This window comes from Pseudorasbora parva, chromosome 17 (genome assembly GCF_024679245.1).
Source record: "Pseudorasbora parva isolate DD20220531a chromosome 17, ASM2467924v1, whole genome shotgun sequence".
NCBI classification, from domain to species: Eukaryota; Metazoa; Chordata; class Actinopteri; order Cypriniformes; family Gobionidae; genus Pseudorasbora; species Pseudorasbora parva.
The window spans coordinates 3,873,460-3,894,347 of NC_090188.1; the positions used below are offsets into that span (position 1 = coordinate 3,873,460).

The window sequence follows — 20,888 nt, forward strand, 5'->3', positions numbered from 1 at the left end:
GTGAGGAGAAGTTCTCACTAACACGCCATTTCCAGTGAATGTGCTTCTGTATGAGCGCGTCTGTGTGTGTTTAGGATCAGTCTGTTACCTCGGAGCAGTTCAAGAACCCGAGGGTGGTCTGTAGAGGAACTCCATGTGCCTAAAACACTGAGTTTTGAGGAATCTGATCAATATTTGCACACAAGGTTGTTCTTCACATTTGTCACTGCAGGCCAAAGCTCGGTTACAAAACATTACTGGCCTCATTTATAACGTGTGCGCTAAAATCCACACCAAAGTTACAGATTATATAATATTCATTAACTCATAGGACACTTAAGTGTACTTAGAATAAAATGTAGAAGTACATTTTTAGAAAATGCAATAATGTCAAATTAGAAAGTATGTTTTTTAATAATCTTTTGTTGCATGTTTATTTTGATATACGTATATATATATCTGAATACTGAATGTACTGAATGTAAAGTACTTGTTTATAAAATTATATTATTCAGTATTTCAATATATATATATATATATATATATATATATATATATATATATATATATATATATATATCTCAATAGAAATTTAATTAGGGTATATTTTGGTTACATAAATTGCCAGTACATTCGGCAGTACACATATTTCAAAGACAACAGAAATATAGGCCTAATTATGCATATTAAGATGCACTTAAAGGTACTGTGAACGATTTCTGAGAAACACTGCAGATATTTAAAATCACCAAAACAAACACGCCCCTACCCAAAAAGATCACACCCCCATCTTGATAGCACCACCCCCAAATTCACAAGCATGCTATGCAGCACAAGAGTGGACACGCCCCTCACTGCTGATTGGCTGCAAGTGTGTTTTGGTGCTCGGCCTGATCCACTATCAACAGTTTCACAGAAATTGCTTACTGCACCTTTAAGTCCTATGTGGGTCAAAAAAAAACGATGTTAAACTAATTGCATTTAATGTACATTTAAACTATAATACATTTTAATTTAATTGCAACTAACATGCAGTAGTGTCTGAAAACATTTAATTCAGTTTGTACTTAAGTATATTCTTTTAAAGTTTAATAATTCCATTAAAGGGGCAGTACATGATGGCTGAGAAGCGCTGTTGAAAGTGGATTGGACGGTGACAAAAAACACGTAAAGCCAATCAGCAGTATGGGCGTGTCCACTCATTATGGGGGAGGGGCCTGTGCTGCATAGCGCGTTTTGTGAATTTGGGGGCGGGCCTATCAAGATAGGGGTGTGATCAATTTTGGGTAGGGTGTCTTTTTTGGTGATGTCAAATATTAACCGCTCAGAAATCGCTTAGTGCTCCTTTAATATGTGCTTCTTTTTCTCAACGCAGATCATTGGAACAGATTGCAATCGTTCATCATGTCTGCTGATTTGCAACCTTCAGACCAGACCAATGCATCGCTGAGCCCATTTCTATCATCACCTCTTCTAAAGCCTTCAGAGGTAATTATGACCGCAGATCACTGGATTCTGACCATGTAAGGAATAATTGACCACAGGCCACTCAATTATAGACTCGCCGAATTTGATAAACACCTTAAGAACGCCTGTCACCCAAATGCAATCAAGAATCGACCATCGACTTGTTTTTGGAGGATCTGTCAACTTTAAACTTTAAAACCCATCTTAAATTCAGGGTTTCTTTAGTTTGTCAGAAATATAAATGATATACTTGAATATTTTCCAAATCGAACTGAAACTGAAAGAGGATTTGCTTGATGTCATGGTCACTATAACCCAGCCCCGTTGATTTTAAACGCTGGATCAACATTGCCCCCTTGTGTCCAATCCATGCCGTTATCAATGCCTCTCAAGAATAAAAAGCTGACTGTGCAAACCAGCATTAAATGATGTCCACGTTACATTTTGTCCTGAATTTAGATAAGTTTTGCATAAAGAAAATGAGGCGTATTTATTTTTGAGAACACACTGAATGGTCATGACAATAATTGTGCAAAATACTTCTATAGAAGACCTGCCTATAACATCTGGATTTGACCCTCATATTTCTAAACTTGCATCCTTGAATTGATGGACATTTTTTTACATATATCTTTACCTTTTATGGATCAGTTCTTTTGTGTTACAGTAATACCCTCCTCACTCAGTCCCAGTGAAACTCACTTTGACATTGATTTTCTTCTTGAGCTTTCAGACATAATGGACAGCTCTCTGACTGTGAACAATGGAAATCAATAGTGCTGTCTGAGGTCTGAAGCTCTGGATGTGATCATCATCAGACACCCAAACTTCACCCACAGGTTCGTGATGCTTCAATGCAAATTCGAACACTGACACTTCTATGTCAAAATATTCCTAGTATTGTGATTTAATTGAATCTAATACTACGTTAACAACGTGTTTGCAATGATTTTTGATTCTGCTGGCAATATTAAAAAAGCAATATGGTATTCAATTGCTTTTACTTTCGATTTGACATTAAGCATAGACGTTGCAATATGCATTAATATGCGAATGTAATGTGAATGCATCATTGTTCAAATGTTTATGGATATCTCTGCATTTTTTTACAACACAAATAGGTTGAAATAGGTCCCTAAAAGATTGCAAAAACAGCAACATGTGGCTTCCGTCCGCAATCTTTGGGGTTTCACTCTGAGAGGTTTAATAAAATGCTGTTTTGTAACCATTCTGAAGAGAATAAACCGAACCTGTGACTCAAAGAGGATTTTATGCATATTTCAATTATACAATGCCACAATATTTACCCTCCAGTGACAGATGTTTGACTTATTTAGGAGCTTGTAAAGGAAGAACATAACAAAGGCTCACAGGATTTCTGTGACTGTTATGCAATCAAAATGAAGCAGAAATATATAAATGAGCACTCAGATCACAGCGTTTGATGGCTAAACCCTCAGACAAGCAAATATGAATACAGAGACTTCTCTGTCTCTACTACTCAATCAAAAAAAAATAACATTATTGTGATTTAAGTCACTGAGTTTGCACGGAAAGCATTGCATTTCTTCACGTTATGGCATATTAACATAAATACGTAAATTACTGATGTGACACATCATAACCCAATAATACAATACAATGAAGCTAATTTTCTAGTAAAATATATTGTTAAATCAGTGGCTAATCACTGAAGGCACCTATTCTATTGTATATATTGTTTTTTAACATTTATAAATGTTTATGGCAGCCTTTAGAACCATATGATTACATTTGGTATAATTCATATCTCCTATATATCCACAGTTTAGGCATAACATTATGACCTAACATTGTGTTGGTCCCCCTTTTGCTGACCCGTGGAGGCATGGACTCCTCTAGACCAGTGGTTCTCAAACCTGTCCTGGGGACCCCCAACCAGTACACATTTTGCATGTCTCCCTCATCAAACACACCTGATTCAAATCATCAGCTCATTAGTAGAGACTCTAAGATTTGAATTGGGTGTCTGATGAGGGAGACATGCAAAATGTATACTGGTTGGGGGTCCCCAGGACAGGTTTGAGAACCACTGCTCTAGACCCCTGAAGGTGTGCTGTGGTATCTGGCACCAAGATATTAGCAGCAGATCCTTTAAGTCCTGTAATTTGCGAGGTGGGGACCATGGATCGGACTTGTGTGTTCAGCACATCCCACAGATGCTCGATTGGATTGAGATCTGGGGGATTTGGAGGCCAAGTCAATGCCTCAAACTCGTTGTTGTGCTCCTCAAACCATTCCTGAAGCATTTGTGCTTTGTGTCAGGAGCATTATCCTGCTGGAAGAGCCACAGCCACCAGAATACCGTTTCCATGAAAGGCTGAACATGGTCTCAGCAATGCTTAGGTAGGTGGAGCGTGTCAAAGTAACATCCACATGGATGGAGGACCCAAGGTTTCCCAGCAGAACATTGCCCAAAGCATCACACTGCCTCCGCCGGCTCGCCTTCTTCACCATAGTGCATCCTGGGGCCATGTGTTCCCCAGGTAAGCCACGCACACACACACCCGGCCATCCAAGTGATGGAAAAGAAAATGTGATTCCTCAGACCAGGCCACCTTCTTCCTTTGCTCCGTGGTCCAGTTCTGATGCTCACGTGCCACTGTTGGTGCTTTCGGCGGGGTCAGGGGTCAGCATACCGCCCCATACACAACAAACTGTGTATTCTGACACCTTTCTATCAGAACCATTAACTTCTGGAGCAGTTTGAGCTCCAGTAGCTCGTCTGTTTGATCGGACCCCACGGGCCAGCCTTCGCTCCCCACGTGCATCAATGAGCCTTGGCCGCCCATGACCCTGTGGCCGGTTCTCCACTGTTCCTTCCTTGGAGCACTTTTGATAGATACTGACCACTGCAGACCGGGAACAGCCCACAAGAGCTGCAGTTTTGGAGATGCTCTGACCCAGTCGTCTAGCCGTCACAATCTGGCCCTCGTCAAACTCGCTCAAATCCTTACGCTTGCCCATTTCTCCTGCTTCTAACACACTACCTTCGAGGACTAAATGTTCACTTGCTGCCTAATATATCCCACCCACTAACAGGAGCCGTGATGAAGAGATCACCAGTGTTATTCACTTCACCTGTCACTCATAATGTTATGCCTGATTTGTGTGTGTGTGTGTGTGTGTGTGTGTGTGTGTGTGTGTGTGTGTGTGTGTGTGTGTGTGTATATATATATATATATTTTTTTTTTAATTGATTTATTTAAATAAGTAATATTAATATTTAAATACAAGTATATATATATATATATATATATATATATATATATATATATATATAAAACATTGTATTATATTACTATTAATATTTTACTAAAGTGTATATAATTTGTATCAAATATTGTTATGCTCCATTAGTATTGTTCATAAGTTTTTAATTTTATGCGTGTAACTCATCCTCCAAGATAATATGACAACCTTATGCAGAAGCAGTAGAAATGAATGTACAGGTTTCGCCGGCAGATCAGGCTGGGTTTACCAGGTCTAGTTCACAGGGTTTTATAATGGAGGAATGAGGTTATGTGAAGGGTTTCAGATTGAGCTGCAGTACAGCAGCGCCGCCTGCTGGTGACACGAGAAACACGTAGCGATTATGAAAATAACAGCAGTGCTTGCTGGTAAAAAGCTCAATATGTTCTCAATAATAAGTGCAACTACAAAAATGATTGTTTAAAGTCATCATCATCATCACCCTCAGTTGCAAGACAACTAAAATACAAGTTACAATAGAAGATAATGGTACTCTAAGTTCTCATGGTGCATCTGGAAGTAAATTAATGACAAATGTATTTAAAGCAAAAAAAGCATGCTGAATTGTACTAACTGGAAAACAAATCCATTGCATTAAACGATTAGTTAACGCCAGAATTCATACTTTCTGATAATTTACTCAACCCCACATTATCCAAGATGTTCATGACTTTCTTCAGGTTTCTTTTTAAGAGTACAACATTTCAACAGGTTGAAGGTCCAAATTGCAGTTTCAAAAGGTTTCGACACGATTCCAGCCGAGGAATAAGGATCTTATCTAGCGAAACCATTGGTCATTTAAAAAAAAAAAAAACATTTATATACTTTTAAGAAAAGTAAGAAAGAAAAGACAAGAATATCTTGGATGTTTCTAAGTATGTTTTAACCCAGAGAAAAAAGACATTTTAACCAGGACACAGACGTGCGTCGCCTATCAAGGACATCATACCCACGTTACCCTCCGGTTTTATTTCGTAGAAACCATGGAAACACTTTTTTTCGTATTGTACGCTGGATGAACACAGAAATCACGAGACTGTATCAGCTGCAGAAAAAAAATCTTTTAAATATCCCAATAAAAGAAAACCGCTTATGGTCGTTCAGCTTTTTGTTTTGCTGCTCCTAATGACTGGAATTTGGTACAAAAGTCACTGAAGTTAGAGTCATATATTTCTGTCTCAGTGTTCAAAAAACTATTAAGGAGTGTTTTTATTACAGAATGTAAATGTTTTACATGAATGTTTTATATATATGTACTGTAAAATATGTTTGCATGTCTTTCAGGAGATCTAATTCTCCTGCCAGGCTGTTGTTGAAAATAAGAACTTGTTCTTAAGTAACTTGCCTGGTTAAATAAAGGTTAAATAAAAAGAAACCACTGAGTTGCAGGTATGATGATGATGATGATGAAATTAAACTCAAAATTGCTACTCTTTACTTTGTTAGTCCACTTCAGACACGTTTGTATAAACCCAGCAAACACAAACGTTCACCTAACGTTCTCATATGGTTCTCATTTGGTTATTTTTTTGGAAATCAAATAAAAACGTTCTCTGCAGGTAATTTTTTTTGCAACCTAATAGGGCTGAACGATTTGGGGAAATATCGAATTGCCATTATTCTGATTAAAATTAAAATTTGTGATTTAAAGGGATCCCATGGTGTTGAGACTTGTATGGCTTAATATAACATAAATGATGTCTCTTACTGAATTATGTAGTAGAAAACCCATGAAAGATCTACGTTATTTAAAAAATCGATTTTATATTTGGACCATGGGCGGCGCCATTTTGTTTGCGTTCTAGGTTGATGACGTAGAGTGGTTGAACTCCTCAATCAGCTGGCATTACCCGTAGCTATTTTTACCACAACGCAACTCGAAAATTGTTTCAGAGTTAAACAAAACAAATGAATTGCTTTGTAATTGTACTTAAAACACACTCAAACATACATGTGCACACAAACTCACCTACACAAGTCACAAACAGATCGGCGGGCGCGCACACACACACCTGACTGCTCTGTCTCAATCGCATGCATCATCACCAAAACATCCTGCCTCTCTTCCTCACGTTACTTTATCCCATCGTCCTACCTAGATATTTCCCTCTGCTGGTCACATTAGGCATTATAGTTAATCTACTATCAACAGTCTATCTGGGGAACAGGATGTGTTGAACAGGATATACACAGGGAATAGATTGAGGGTTATGTATGCGCGCGCAGTGCGTGCGTGTGTGTGTGTGTGTTCGCGCCGATCTGTTGGGTTGTGTGTGTGTTCGCGCCGATCTGTTGGTGTGTGTGTGTGTTGCTGTGTTCGCGCCGATCTGTTGGGGTGTGTGTGAGTCTGTGTGAGAGAGAGAGTTTGTGTGCACATGTATGTTTGAGTGCGTGAAGTCGGACAGCTGTTTGTAAATCGGCTTTACACTCGTTATTGCGGTGAACGTGAGACTGAATGACTGCACTCGAACATGTCCACTATGGTGTCGGACAACACTACAAATGTCTGTCCCTTCAAATAATGCCCTATTTAAGGGTATAGGGTCGATTTCAGATTCAGCCCCTGTCGTGGAGACTGAGCAGCCCAACATCTCGATTGAGACAGAGCCTGTCGTGTGCGCGCCCGCCGATCTGTTTGTGACTTGTGTAGGTGAGTTTGTGTGCACATGTATGTTTGAGTGTGTTTTAAGTATAATTACAAAGGAATTCATTGGTTTTGTTTAACTCTGAAACAATTTTCGAGTTGCGTTGTGGTAAAAATAGCTACGGGTAATGCCAGCTGATTGAGGAGTTCAACCACTCTACGTCATCAACCTAGAACGCAAACAAAATGGCGCCGCCCATGGTCCAAATATAAAATCGATTTTTAAAATAACGTAGATCTTTCATGGGTTTTCTACTACATAATTCAGTAAGAGACATCATTTATGTTATATTAAGCCATACAAGTCTCAACACCATGGGATCCCTTTAAAATGTGATAATAGAGATATTTAACAAAATAAGAAATATTACTATTACAATAACATTTTCATTATAACAAATTAAAAAGAATATTTAAGAATACAACAATATAAAATATCTCGTCGCTTCATAAAATGATTGTCTACCCTTTAAGTGTGCGTGGTAAAAATGAACTTGCATCTCAAAATGATTTTATAAGGTGCAATTAATGTAAACACAGACAGTTATGTCAAGACTTAAGGGATTAAATAAACAGGACAAACCACACTAAAAAATGTATGTTCCATATGGTATGAATGTAATCCAGATGTAATACATCCACTGTGTTGTCATTATCATGTGACTCTACAATCATGAAGCGGTGAGAATAGTTTTTATGCTCAAAAAAACCTAAATATTGACTTATATAGTGATGAGCCGATTTCAAAACAAAGATTCAAACGGTTATGAATCACTGAATCGATTCAGATCGCCAACGTCACGTGATTTCAGCAGTTTGACACACAATCCGAATCATGAATCGATTCACTGATTCATAACCATTCGAAACTTTGTTTTGAAATCGGCCCATCACTATAAGTCGTTATTTACTTTTTTTTTGCACACAAAAACTATTCTCGTCTCTTCATATAATGATTGTAGAGCCGCTGTAGTGAGATGGGCTTTGTAACGACGTCTTTAGTGCCTTTATGGGTCTTGAGAGAGGAAATGACATTGGTGTCAATGAAGGCCTTTCTGAGCCATCGGATTTCAACACTAATATCTTCATCTGTGTGTGAAGATGAACGGAGGAATGACATGAGGAATTAATGACAGAATTTTAATTTTTGGGTGAACTAATCCTTTAAATTGAGCTTGGTCTGTAGCCTGACAAGCCTGACCCACATCAAGATGTTTGGTCTGGAAACTCCCCATTGACGGCTCAATCCGAGGGGCGGATAAACGGCTGTCTTTCAAACTCCCTCTGCACGCGATAGGATAGCGCTACAACCAACCAGAGCAACGAAGGTGAAGCAGAGCTCGTTGATAGATTAAACATTCGCCGTATCTGGTCGGCTAAACTCGAACACATCTTCCCTTTTTAAGAATGACTTCAGTGCCGTTCTTTGTTCTTTTCTCAGAGAGAAGCTTAACTCCAAGTCTTCCAGAGTTTCTGTGTTTACTAGAAGCTCACAAACGCAACTCGGCCGTCGTCATTATGGCCCCGCCCACCGACTCTATACACAATGTGATTGGCCCGGCAAGAGTTGGGCGATTTCAGCTCAGAAGGGTATTGAGAGTTGCTAGACGACACTCGCGGCAGATTAGATTTGCTGCCACTAAGGTGCGTCTAGATTTCTAGGCTACTTGGTCTGGTGATAGTCAGACAAATGGCTATAGTCTTTCTCACCTGATTTATGAACGTATATACTGTGCTTGCCACAAGGGGGCACAGTTTAGTAATTTTCAGCTGTTGTTCCTCATTTCCCCAAAGACCCGTAAAAGAGCTGAGATAAGACTAGACATATTGAATCTGATTGTTGTACAAATCAGCTTATAATTCTGCAGATGGTTACAAAAATTAGTCCAGCTAATATTCTGTTATTCCATATTTAGAACACGTACAAATGCAACAATGTCTAAAATGCAAACAGGCTTTTATTTTGATGCATTTTTACAGTGACTTGCAAGTCATGACCTTGTTCATGTAACAAAGTTAAGCTGTAGGATTTCAGATGACATTCCCATGATGCATCTGCCAGCTCTCAGTCCTGATTAGCCAAAAGTCCACTTCCTCGCTGGCATTGGGCGCAGTTCAGTATGAACAGACGATCTGATCCGCTCTGGCGCAGTGATGAGACCGAACATGCATTAGATGTGCAAACTTGACTCATGAAGATCAGGTCGAAATGCAGAAACTCATCCCAGAACAAAAAACCAACAACAAAAGGAGTTTCTCCTTTCAACATTGGAAACATTCCTCAGAAGCGCTGTGACTCCAGTCACATGAGAAGCGTTAATGTGAATGCAGAGTACTGTACCTTTTCAAAACTGAAATAAACCCGACAGTCATGTTCAAAGATCGCAGCTTTTCTGGGAACTGTGATTGAATTCTGCAGAGTTTTAAATCTCTATTAATTCAATCTCCCGCTCCTCCTCTTGCGTCGTCACGGACACCCGCTGCCTTTTCCGACTCTCAGCTGGTAACCAGGAAAAGTCCGGATTAATGATACTTTGATTAGCTCGGCTCAGACGGCTTGTTGAGCTCCACCTTCACTCCTTTTTCACCAGCACCTTTCCAAAAAAGAAAACCAGGGGAAAATAATTTACCCTTTACAATTGACCTCAGAGTTTGACTCAATTTCTGTTTTAACTTCAAACCAAATAAACACATGATGCTTTCTGTGAGGAAATTCTTTAGTTATTATTTACTGATAATCTTCTATCCTCAAAGCTCTCAACTAACATTCAGTATTGGCCGAATCACCGAATAAAAAGTGATGTCCGGAGGGGATAATTGTTTTTAATGACCCTACAAGTCAGATAAAACCATCAAAATATGAGGAAAATATGTTTTTAAAATATGAGGGAAGAATGAAATTGGTTAAGTAATTTAAATAGTTAAATACAAAAATAAAATAATATAATTTAAAAAAAAAAAAATCTAATTTAATTAAAAAGTGAAATCATTTAACAAAATTCTTTAGGATTTACTTAACTATGCAAAAAAAAAAAGCATATGAAAAAAAAACTCACAGGAAAAAGTAAACATTGACTACAACATAATCAGATATTAATATTTCATTGGTTCTCTCTTGTTTTTGCATATGTTCATAATTTCGTTGAATGACAGCCTGGACAAAAATGATGTTGGCACAGTTTGGCACGTTTCATTGTGCTACTATTGCAAACAAAGCACAATTGTGCAATATGCTTAAATTATTTAACATATTTTTAACCCTTTAACCCAAAATGTTTGGTCACACTTTAGATCAGTGTCTAATTCTCATTATTAACTACAACTTTTGCTTAAATAAACTCATAATTACTGCATATTATTAGTTTAGGTATTGGGTAAGATCATGGGGTGTAGAATATGGTCATGCAGAATAAGGCATTAATATGTGTTTTATAAGTACTAATAAATCATTACCAATATCCCAGTAATATGCTAATAAGCAACTAGTAGTGAGAATTGAACTTTAAACTAAAATGTTAACCAATCTTTTTGTTTAAAGATGCAGTGTGTAATATTTATACATAACTATGTTTTCAGTGGTGTTTAAAGACCTTACATAATGAACCGTTATGTTTTTATTACCTTAGAATGAGCTGTTTCTATCTACACACACCGCGGGTCCCTTACAGTGAAGTCGCTCTCATGTTTCTACAGTGGTCCTAAAGCAGGGGTCGGGAACCTTTTTTGACTAAAGAGCCATTTTTTTTTATTTCTGGTTAATGCATTTTTTTCAAAAGAGCCACAGTAAAAAAATAAAATAAAAAAAATACTATTATTATTAAAAAACATATTTTTCCCTAATAAAACGTTCAACAGTAGACTAGACGCTAATTATTAGGTCCATAGTCAAATAAAAACAAACAAATATGCAGAAAACAATTAATAAGTTGCAGAGAGAGAGAGAGAGAGAGAGAGAGAGAGAGAGAGAGAGAGAGAGTGCAGTGCTTACATCTAATGTGTTTATGTGAATAATCGACTTAATCATAATAATAATAATAATAATGTGTTCGATTTATATAGCGCTTTTCAAGGCACTCAAAGCGCTTTACATAGAAGGGGGGAATCTCCTCAACCACCACCAATGTGCAGCATCCACCTGGATGATGAGACGGCAGCCATATTGCGCCAGAACGCCCACCACACACCAGCTGATTGGTGGAGAGGAGACCGAGTGATGAAGCCGATCAGGATATGGGGATTATTAGGAGGCCATGATGGACAGAGGCCAATGGGCAAATTTGGCCAGGATGCCGGGGTTACACCTCTACTCTTTTTCCGAAGGACATCCTGGGATTTTTAACGACCACAGAGAGTCAGGACCTCGGTTTAACGTCTCACCCGAAAGGACGGTGCTCTTTGTCAGTACAGTGTCCCCATCACTATACTGGGGTGTTAGGACCCACACAGACCACAGGGTGAGCGCCCCCTGCTGGCCTCACTAACACCTCTACCAACAGACACTTGGTTTTCCCAGTTGGTCTCCCATCCAGGTACTGACCAGGCTCAGCCCTGCTTAGCTTCAGCGGGTCTTGGGCTACAGGGTGATACGGCTGCTGGACTTGGCATTTTGATATATTTCTGTGTTTATTTGGCCGTTTAGGCGTGCAGCCGAAGACAGGCTACTATGCTTGTCCGTGTTGCGCTCGTAGCGCGCGCAGCATCCTGTCAATAGAATTCAGATCTCTTTCGCGACTTATCGCACTTTTAATTTACATATTTAATATAATTTGATATAAAGCACATACCACTCTTTTTTTTCTCATTCATGTTTCGTTATTAATAACTTTATCTGCACAGATTATCATAAATACGACACATGGGACCGGCTGGCAAAAGCGAAAGTAACCTACTAGTGGGTGAAATGTTGGGAAATGTCTTTTTGCAGAGCAAAGCACCAGTTTCAATAAAAGGATATTAAAGTTTAGATAGCCTACTTTTACTTTTTCGCTGCTGTTCTAAAAGTAGTTTTGCCATTAAATGGTGCTTGAATCCCAGTGCAGGAGCTGTTACCACAGAAACGTGAGTGGTTGATGTCGCGTCTCGTGACGCGCGGCCGGTACAATTTGAATATTATCATAAACATTTCATTTACTTCGGTAGGATGTAGAACATAATTGGCTGCCTTTCTGTAGAGTGCGGATCTCCGTTGATGTGTGTGTTTTTTTTTATTTTTTATCAATCATTTATTGGTAAAGGGTGAGAGAACTGGCGAGCCATATGATTTTTGTCAAAGAGCCAGGTTTGGCTCGCGAGCCATAGGTTCCCGGCCCCTGCCCTGTAGAGGACAAACTCCTCTACAGAGCGCTAGCTACTCTCTGCTGTCCCAGACGACAACATTTTGTCCTGTGTCGGCCACCGTAGCTTCTCTGTGTGCTCTGAAAGGGAGGGGCGAGCGGTGGGCGGTTGCAAGTAACAAACTCACTGCTAGATGGCGCTAAAACTTACACACTGCACCTTTAAATTTCAGTTACATTTTTCACACAAATCAATCATACTTGCAATAAAGCACACAAGCTGTACAGACTACTTTTATAAAAATAATATGGTCCTTTTTGGAGCTCGATAGACACATAGTCCCTCTGAACTTTGAACTGTTATTATATTTTAAAGATATGCTTCTCAGAAATCCTCCTAAATAACAACACACAGGTTTGGAACGACTTCAGAGGGAGTGAATAATTCAAGTTTTTATTTTATTTTGGGGTGAAATTACCTGTTAGGTACTTTTCTTTAGCTCTCGCCCGCTCATCAGCATCAAAATACCAGACAGTAATGGCATATCTATAAACACAGGAGACAAAGCTTATGAGTTATAGACAAGACAAAGAGAAGAAAATGCATGGTGTGTGTGTGTGTGTGTGTGTGTGTGTGTGTGTGTGTGTGTGTGTGTGTGTGTGTGTGTGTGTGTGTGTGTGTGTGTGTGTGTGTGTGTGTGTGTGTGTGTGTGTGTGTGTGTGTGTGTGTGTGTGTGTGGAGATGATGACCTTGTAGCTTTCGCAGGCTGGACCTCGTGAGGGTTTCGTCTGTCAGACCAGAATAAAAGCAAGCGGTCAAACTTGGGTTCGATGTCCGCAAACTGAGCTTTACCCTCTGGAAATATCCGCAGTATTCCTCCGTGATCCTACACACACAGAATAAGACCAATCAGTTATGACTGAGGTTTATTAGACAAACGTTCATAAATACAAGCTCAACTTTATTTTAACAGTTGCTATCATTTTTTGGATGGTTGCTAGGCGTTTGCTAGGGTGTTCTGGGTGGTTGCTAGGGTGCTGCTTTGCATTTACTAGAGTTTAAATGGCTTCAGTGTGTTTAGATTAAACATTTTGACCGTTGTAGTTTAGCTCATTTGAACATTCCGTCAATGTAAGTTTAAAGGGCTAGATTTTAATTTTTGGCAGTTGGAATTTAAAGGGCTTTAATGTGTTAAATTAGAATTTTTTTTTTTGACAGTTTAAGTTTAAAGGGCTTTAATGTGTTAAATTTGAATTTTTTTTTTTTGACAGTTTAAGTTTAAAGGGCTTTAATGTGTTAAATGTGATTTTTTTTTTTTTTTTTTTTTTTTTTGACAGTTTAAGTTTAAAGGGCTTTAATGTGTTAAATGTGATTTTTTTTTTTTTTTTTTTTTTTTTTTGACAGTTTAAGTTTAAAGGGCTTTAATGTGTTAAATGTGATTTTTTTTTTTTTTTTTGACAGTTGAAGTTTTAAAAGGCATTAATGTGTTCCGATTTAAATTTTTGACAATTCGAAATTGAAGGGCTTTAATGTGTTAAAATTAGTTGGAGTTTAAACAGTCTTGGCTCATTTGAACATTCTGTCAATAGCCGCGTTTCCATTACCCTTCAAATTGCGCAAATTTAAATAGCGAATTGAAGATACGCCCAATGGAAACGCAGCAATTTCGCAAAAACTCCCATATATCGCACAAAAGTTTTTACGCTCTCATGAGGTGGTTTTTCAGGCAATTCGAAAAAGGACATTTTCGCAAAACTGCAATGGAAACGTTTTTTTCGCATTTACATGTCACCTGTTGCGGTGACGCATTGCTGCAACATAGGGCCTATATATTATATTTTCCACTCAATTGTGTCGTAATAACAAGATAATGTAGTTAAAAGGACATATTTTCTCCTAATAAGGACTACAGGCTATATATACTGTAATTAAGACATATATTCAAGAAATGTATTAAAGCAGAAAGAGCTATAGTTTCACCCTAACTCAAAGGCTGAGGAAACAGGCCAGTTACGCACGTCAATCCATTCCAGACGATCTTAGTTTGCTTCTTATCTAATAAACAGGCAATTAATTGATGAAACATCGATCAAAATAAAAATACAATTTAAACAAAACTAAATATTTTTTTAAGAAAGACTTTCTAGAAAATAAAACTCGAAGTGATCAAAATCATGTGACTCCCCAGGTCTCAAACATATTACGATTCCTACTCATGCTGCTCACTTTTCATAATCAACATATAAATTAAAATAATAATATTAAAGGCTAATATTTAGGCCTAAACGCAGCCTATTTAGTTTCGTAGTTAGGCTGTTTTCTTTAACCCACGGCCGATAAAAGCGCCGACGTTCTCATTTTTTCCTTCTTCCTTTAAGAGAGATGAAACAATTTACAATACTCTTGTCATTTTTGCTATACAGATGAGTTCAAGACATAATTATAAACTATAAACTGTCTATTTTTATTTGTGGACTCAGGGAACTAATTATTTTGTATGCACTCACTCCAAACGCGGTCTCCATTTAAAAAAATATTATTTAGTTTATTAAATGCCAATATTTTCTTTTCCAAAGCATTTCTAAATTCAGTTCAAATGCCAATCAAACGAAATATCTAGCCAAAATAACGAAAGTGGTAAAAATAATAAATAAATAAAAACATTTGAGTTAACATGCAAATTCCAACATTTCGCTCTTCTCTATCTGCGTCAACCTGCCGCGCTTAAAAGTCGATCATTCTTTACAGATGATGGTTCGGATTGGAGAGAAGACCAGACGGAGTTCTTTATTAAACTCATAAAAGACAATATAGGATTACAGTAATACTGGATTCTAAACACAGAAATGCTACATTATCATGAAGACCTTGAAGCAGATCTCACACACACACACACACACACACACACACACACACACACACACACACACACACACACACACACACACCTCATATCCGTGCCGCTTAAGTAACCTAAGGGGCTTTCCTTGCCATTAATGCTTGGATAACACATGTCTCCTTCCAATAAAAATAATGGCTAGTGTGATGGATGGGATATGCAAACCTACCAAGTGCCATCGTTTTGGAATGACCGATCGCGAGAGGAAAGTAATATGTTTTAGTCGCATAACTGCAGCTATGGAAACGCTGTCATTTCGCAACAGTTTTTTATCGGCATTTTAGAAAAATCGCAAAAGTTTTTCGCAAATCTGTAATGGAAACGCAGCTAGTGTTACTCGATTTTTCAGAGTTTTGAATACAATCTCAACTTTATTTTGGCTTAAGAAAGCCGGATCAGAAAGTTTGAGTAAGTTTTGCTATGTGGTTACTCGGGTATTCTAGGTGGGTGCTACAGTGTTGCTATTCACTTGCTATCGTTTTCTGGATGGTTGCTAGGCATTTGCTAGGGTGTTGTGGGTAGTTGCTAGGGTGCTGCTTTGCATTTACCGTACTAGAGTTTAAATGCCCACTGAAGTGCTTTATAACGCGCCGCATTATTCAATGTGTTGACGTGATTTCCCCTGAAACGGCTCCAGCTGTTAGCAGCTCCTCCCCTTTTTTTAAACAGCCAATAGCGTTTTGTTAATATACAGTTTGACTAGAGCCTTTCTGTTTGGTAAAGCCAGTTTCCTCTAACACTGTTCATCATCATAATCTCCTCCATATCGCTTTGAAATGCAGCATTCTTCAAATGGGTCGATATGTTTGTTGTCTGCGCCGACTCGCGCATATGATCCGCGCTGCGCTCTCATGTCTGTAGTCTAACTTTAGACCAGAGCTGTTGGTGTGTGTGTGTGTGCGTGATACTAACGTGAAAACAGACTTAATTCGCTTCAAATGAAAGCATATTTACACTGAATCGTTTCCTATCGCATATATAGTGTGCTGTGCCTTTCACCATGTAGAAATGAGTAAGTGTGTGTTAACAACTGACCGATTTCAGCTTCAGCAGTGTAGGGGGCGGGGCTTTATATTCTAGAGAGCATTCTGATTGGACAGAACATTTGACAAGAAAGTTAAGTCTGCGATGATGTCACAAAAATCTGAGATTCGTTTTAACGGAAGTGGGCGACTGTAAATGTTGAATGCTTATATCTCCTAAATGCAAATTGTGTCATTGTTTTGGAACATACCACCTTATTCATAACTTTAAGGCTAACACAGTCATACTAAAAGCTAAAAAACTTACATTTTGATTTCAGTGGGCCTTTAAAGGGCTTTAATCTGTTTAGATTAGAGTTTTTGACTGTTGTAGTTTTAACAGTCTTGGATCATTTGAACATTTTCTCAATGTAAGTTGAGTTTTTTGTCCGAGTTTTGATCGTCCATTTGAGGAAAACTATCCAATCTGATCAGGCTTTCTCAAGCCAACATAATTACTTAAAGTAATTTTGAAAAATACCTGAAACAAAAAATTTAACAGCATTTACTTACAGTTGCGAGTCTCTGTCCTGTCCACATTTTAACCTTAAAAGTCTTTTAATAGTGTTATTTTAGTTTTACTATTGTTTTATTAATATTTTGTATTAGCTTTTATTTTTTATTTAATTTGTAGTCCTTAAATTATGTGCTTTTGCCTTTTTTTATATTGCTATTTAGGTTTAATTTATTTTTATTTCAGATTTAGTTTTAATTTTAATATATTTCCAGTTAATAATTGTAGTGCTTTAATTTAAGATAGCACTTCTTATTTTTATTATGTTTTTCAACTAAATTATTTTAATTTTATTTCATCTTCACTTATAATCATTATAGAAAGGTTTTTAATAGTTTTATAGTTACCAATAATAATCTCGTCCGTTGACATTAGTTAATGCGCTGCAAACTAACGTGAATTTTGTTTTACATGAACTATCATTACCAAAGGTTAATAAATACTGCAAGAATATATTTCTCATTGTAAGTTCATGTTAAGTTGCATGCATGAGTTAATATTAACAAGTGAGACCTTAATGTTCACTCAAAAACAATATATTGCCTCTTTTCATATAAATATGTTTTGTATCTGATGCCGTTATTAGTCATATTAAACTCGCGTGATATCAAGCTAACGTGACTACTGACAATACAGTGGACTCAGCAGTGCGTGACTGGAGCTTTTTTAGTGATAATGATAAATTCCATTAGCGAAAATAGCAGAGCGACACAAACAATGAGAGGCCAGGTCTGGAGGAGGTTAGGATAGGAAGCGGCAGTGGAGCGCGGCCTTCCTGAAGAGGGATGAGAGGAAAAGGCTACATGCTGGATAAAGGGCCGTACTGCTGAGGGTGCGAGAATGAACCACACACACACACACACACTGCTCGCTCCCTCTCTCCAGGGAGCCCAGCACACGCTTCATGCAGGTACATAGTGAATACTCACGTATGCATGCGCATTCAAGCATAAAAGTGTAAAATCATCATCGAAACACGCTTTAAAATGTGCAGCTGTTTTTTTTACACTGAAAAAAGAGCCAAAACATCGTTAAAAAGTTTGGGGTCAGTAAGATTTTAATCAGCATAAATGCATTAAATTGATCAGAAGTGGCACTAAAGACATTTATAATGCAACAAAATATTCTATCCCAAAAAAAAATTATTCATCAAAGAATTCGGAAAAAATTACAGTTTAAAGAAATAGTTTCTAAAGCAGCACAACTGTTTTCAACATTGATAATAATCAGAAATGTTTCTTGAGCAGCAAATCAGCACGACATATCTAGTATCCAACATCTGGCAAAAATGATCTGACTATGTATATTTTAATAACATGTACAAACACTCTTTCAATCATTTTTCTGATATGGCATAATTCAAAAGTCATATACTAATAATATTTTTTTTAAAAATACAGCATATTACAAAACTCTTAATGGGATAGTTCATGTCATGATCAAGTTTGTTTTTTCAACTTAAAACATTACTGTGTGTGTGTGTGTGTGTGTGTGTGTGTGTGTGTGTGTGTGTGTGTATTAGTGCTGTCAAATCGATTAATCGCATCCAAAATAAAAGTTTGTTTACATAATATATATGTCTGTGTACTGTGTATAATAATGATGTATATATGAATACACTCATTCATGTATATATTTAAGACATATTTGCATGTGTGAATATATATGTAGAAGCCTAAATGCAATTAATACATTATTTTATTTTACATAGTTAAATACTAATTTACCTTATTCATTTATGTGGAGGAAATTGAAAGGGATATTTGCATTAGGTTGATGCAGTTAATATTTACAGTAATGCAAGGAGTAAATTGTGTAATTATCTAAAATGTGTGTGTATAATTTAGAGTGCATTTTTAATACATTAGTGATATTTGAGGAATATAGGACCGTTTTGGCGTTTTTACCTTTAAATGCATGTACCTTTAAGACTCTCGCGAGAATGGTGAGAAGAAAGAGAAAAAGTTTTGCGGTGATCGGAGTCAGGCAAGGAGAGAGTGGAGCCTCACAGTTTTTTGACCTTTTCTCTCTCTCGTTAATTAATCGTTTAATTTTTTGTAATCTTGTGATTATGGTTTTGTTGCTAATCGAGTAAAAAGATACATTTTCACACAAGTGGTTCTGTGGATTTATTGATGTGGATTCGGACGAAGAAAGTGGACAAAGCGTCAAGCTAGGGCTTCATTCAGTGGAAACCTACAATATATATATATATATATATATATATATATATATATATATATTTAAACTTAAATATATACATGCATGAGTGTATTCATATATATATATATATATACAGTCTTGTTCAAAATAATAGCAGTACAATGTGACTAACCAGAATAATCAAGGTTTTTCGTATATTTTTTATTGCTACGTGGCAAACAAGTTACCAGTAGGTTCAGTAGATTGTCAGAAAACAAATGAGACCCAGCATTCATGATATGCACGCTCTTAAGGCTGTGCAATTGGGCAATTAGTTGAAAGGGGTGTGTTCAAAAAAATAGCAGTGTCTACCTTTGACTGTACAAACTCAAAACTATTTTGTACAAACATTTTTTTTTTCTGGGATTTAGCAATCCTGTGAATCACTAAACTAATATTTAGTTGTATGACCACAGTTTTTTAAAACTGCTTGACATCTGTGTGGCATGGAGTCAACCAACTTGTGGCACCTCTCAGCTGTTATTCCACTCCATGATTCTTTAACAACATTCCACAATTCATTCACATTTCTTGGTTTTGCTTCAGAAACAGCATTTTTGATATCACCCCACAAGTTCTCAATTGGATTAAGGTCTGGAGATTGGGCTGGCCACTCCATAACATTAATTTTGTTGGTTTGGAACCAAGACTTTGCCCGTTTACTAGTGTGTTTTGGGTCATTGTCTTGTTGAAACAACCGTTTCAAGGGCATGTCCTCTTCAGCATAGGGCAACATGACCTCTTCAAGTATTTTAACATATGCAAACTGATCCATGATCCCTGGTATGCGATAAATAGGCCCAACACCATAGTAGGAGAAACATGCCCATATCATGATGCTTGCACCTCCATGCTTCACTGTCTTCACTGTGTACTGTGGCTTGAATTCAGAGTTTGGGGGTCGTCTCACAAACTGCCTGTGGCCCTTGGACCCAAAAAGAACAATTTTACTCTCATCAGTCCACAAAATGTTCCTCCATTTCTCTTTAGGCCAGTTGATGTGTTCTTTGGCAAATTGTAACCTCTTCTGCACATGCCTTTTTTTTAACAGAGGGACTTTGCGGGGGATTCTTGAAAATAGATTAGCTTCACACAGACGTCTTCTAACTGTCACAGTACTTACAGGTAACTCCAGACTGTCTTTGATCATCCTGGAGGTGATCATTGGCTGAGCCTTTGCCATTCTGGTTATTCTTCTATCCATTTTGATGGTTGTCTTCCGTTTTCTTCCACGTCTCTCTGGTTTTGCTCTCCATTTTAAGGCATTGGAGATCATTTTAGCTGAACAGCCTATCATTTTTTGCACCTCTTTATAGGTTTTCCCCTCTCTAATCAACTTTTTAATCAAAGTACGCTGTTCTTCTGAACAATGTCTTGAACGACCCATTTTCCTCAGCTTTCAAATGCATGTTCAACAAGTGTTGGCTTCATCCTTAAATAGGGGCCACCTGATTCACACCTGTTTCTTCACAAAATTGATGACCTCAGTGATTGAATGCCACACTGCTATTTTTTTGAACACACCCCTTTCAACTAATTGCCCAATTGCACAGCCTTAAGAGCGTGCATATCATGAATGCTGGGTCTTGTTTGTTT

General features: G+C 37.6%; 1 protein-coding gene and 1 long non-coding RNA gene across 2 annotated transcripts in view; one reads left to right on the forward strand and one right to left on the reverse strand.

The window, feature by feature from the left end:
• The window catches only part of LOC137045637 (uncharacterized), a 116,705-nt gene that overhangs the window by 83,966 nt on the left and 11,851 nt on the right, over positions 1–20,888 (forward strand). Inside the window, exons 5-6 of the long non-coding RNA XR_010898820.1 lie at positions 1,355–1,467; positions 2,173–2,285. This is a non-coding gene — a long non-coding RNA (uncharacterized lncRNA). The remainder of the gene's footprint in view (positions 1–1,354; positions 1,468–2,172; positions 2,286–20,888) is intronic.
• egln1a (egl-9 family hypoxia-inducible factor 1a) overlaps positions 9,322–20,888 on the reverse strand; it is a 45,633-nt gene continuing 34,066 nt past the window's right edge. The window contains exons 3-5 of the mRNA XM_067422410.1: positions 13,405–13,541; positions 13,134–13,201; positions 9,322–9,975 (exon numbers count right to left, since the gene is read on the reverse strand). Of these exons, the coding sequence (XP_067278511.1) occupies positions 9,920–9,975; positions 13,134–13,201; positions 13,405–13,541 (261 nt within the window). The 3' untranslated portion in view covers positions 9,322–9,919. The remainder of the gene's footprint in view (positions 9,976–13,133; positions 13,202–13,404; positions 13,542–20,888) is intronic.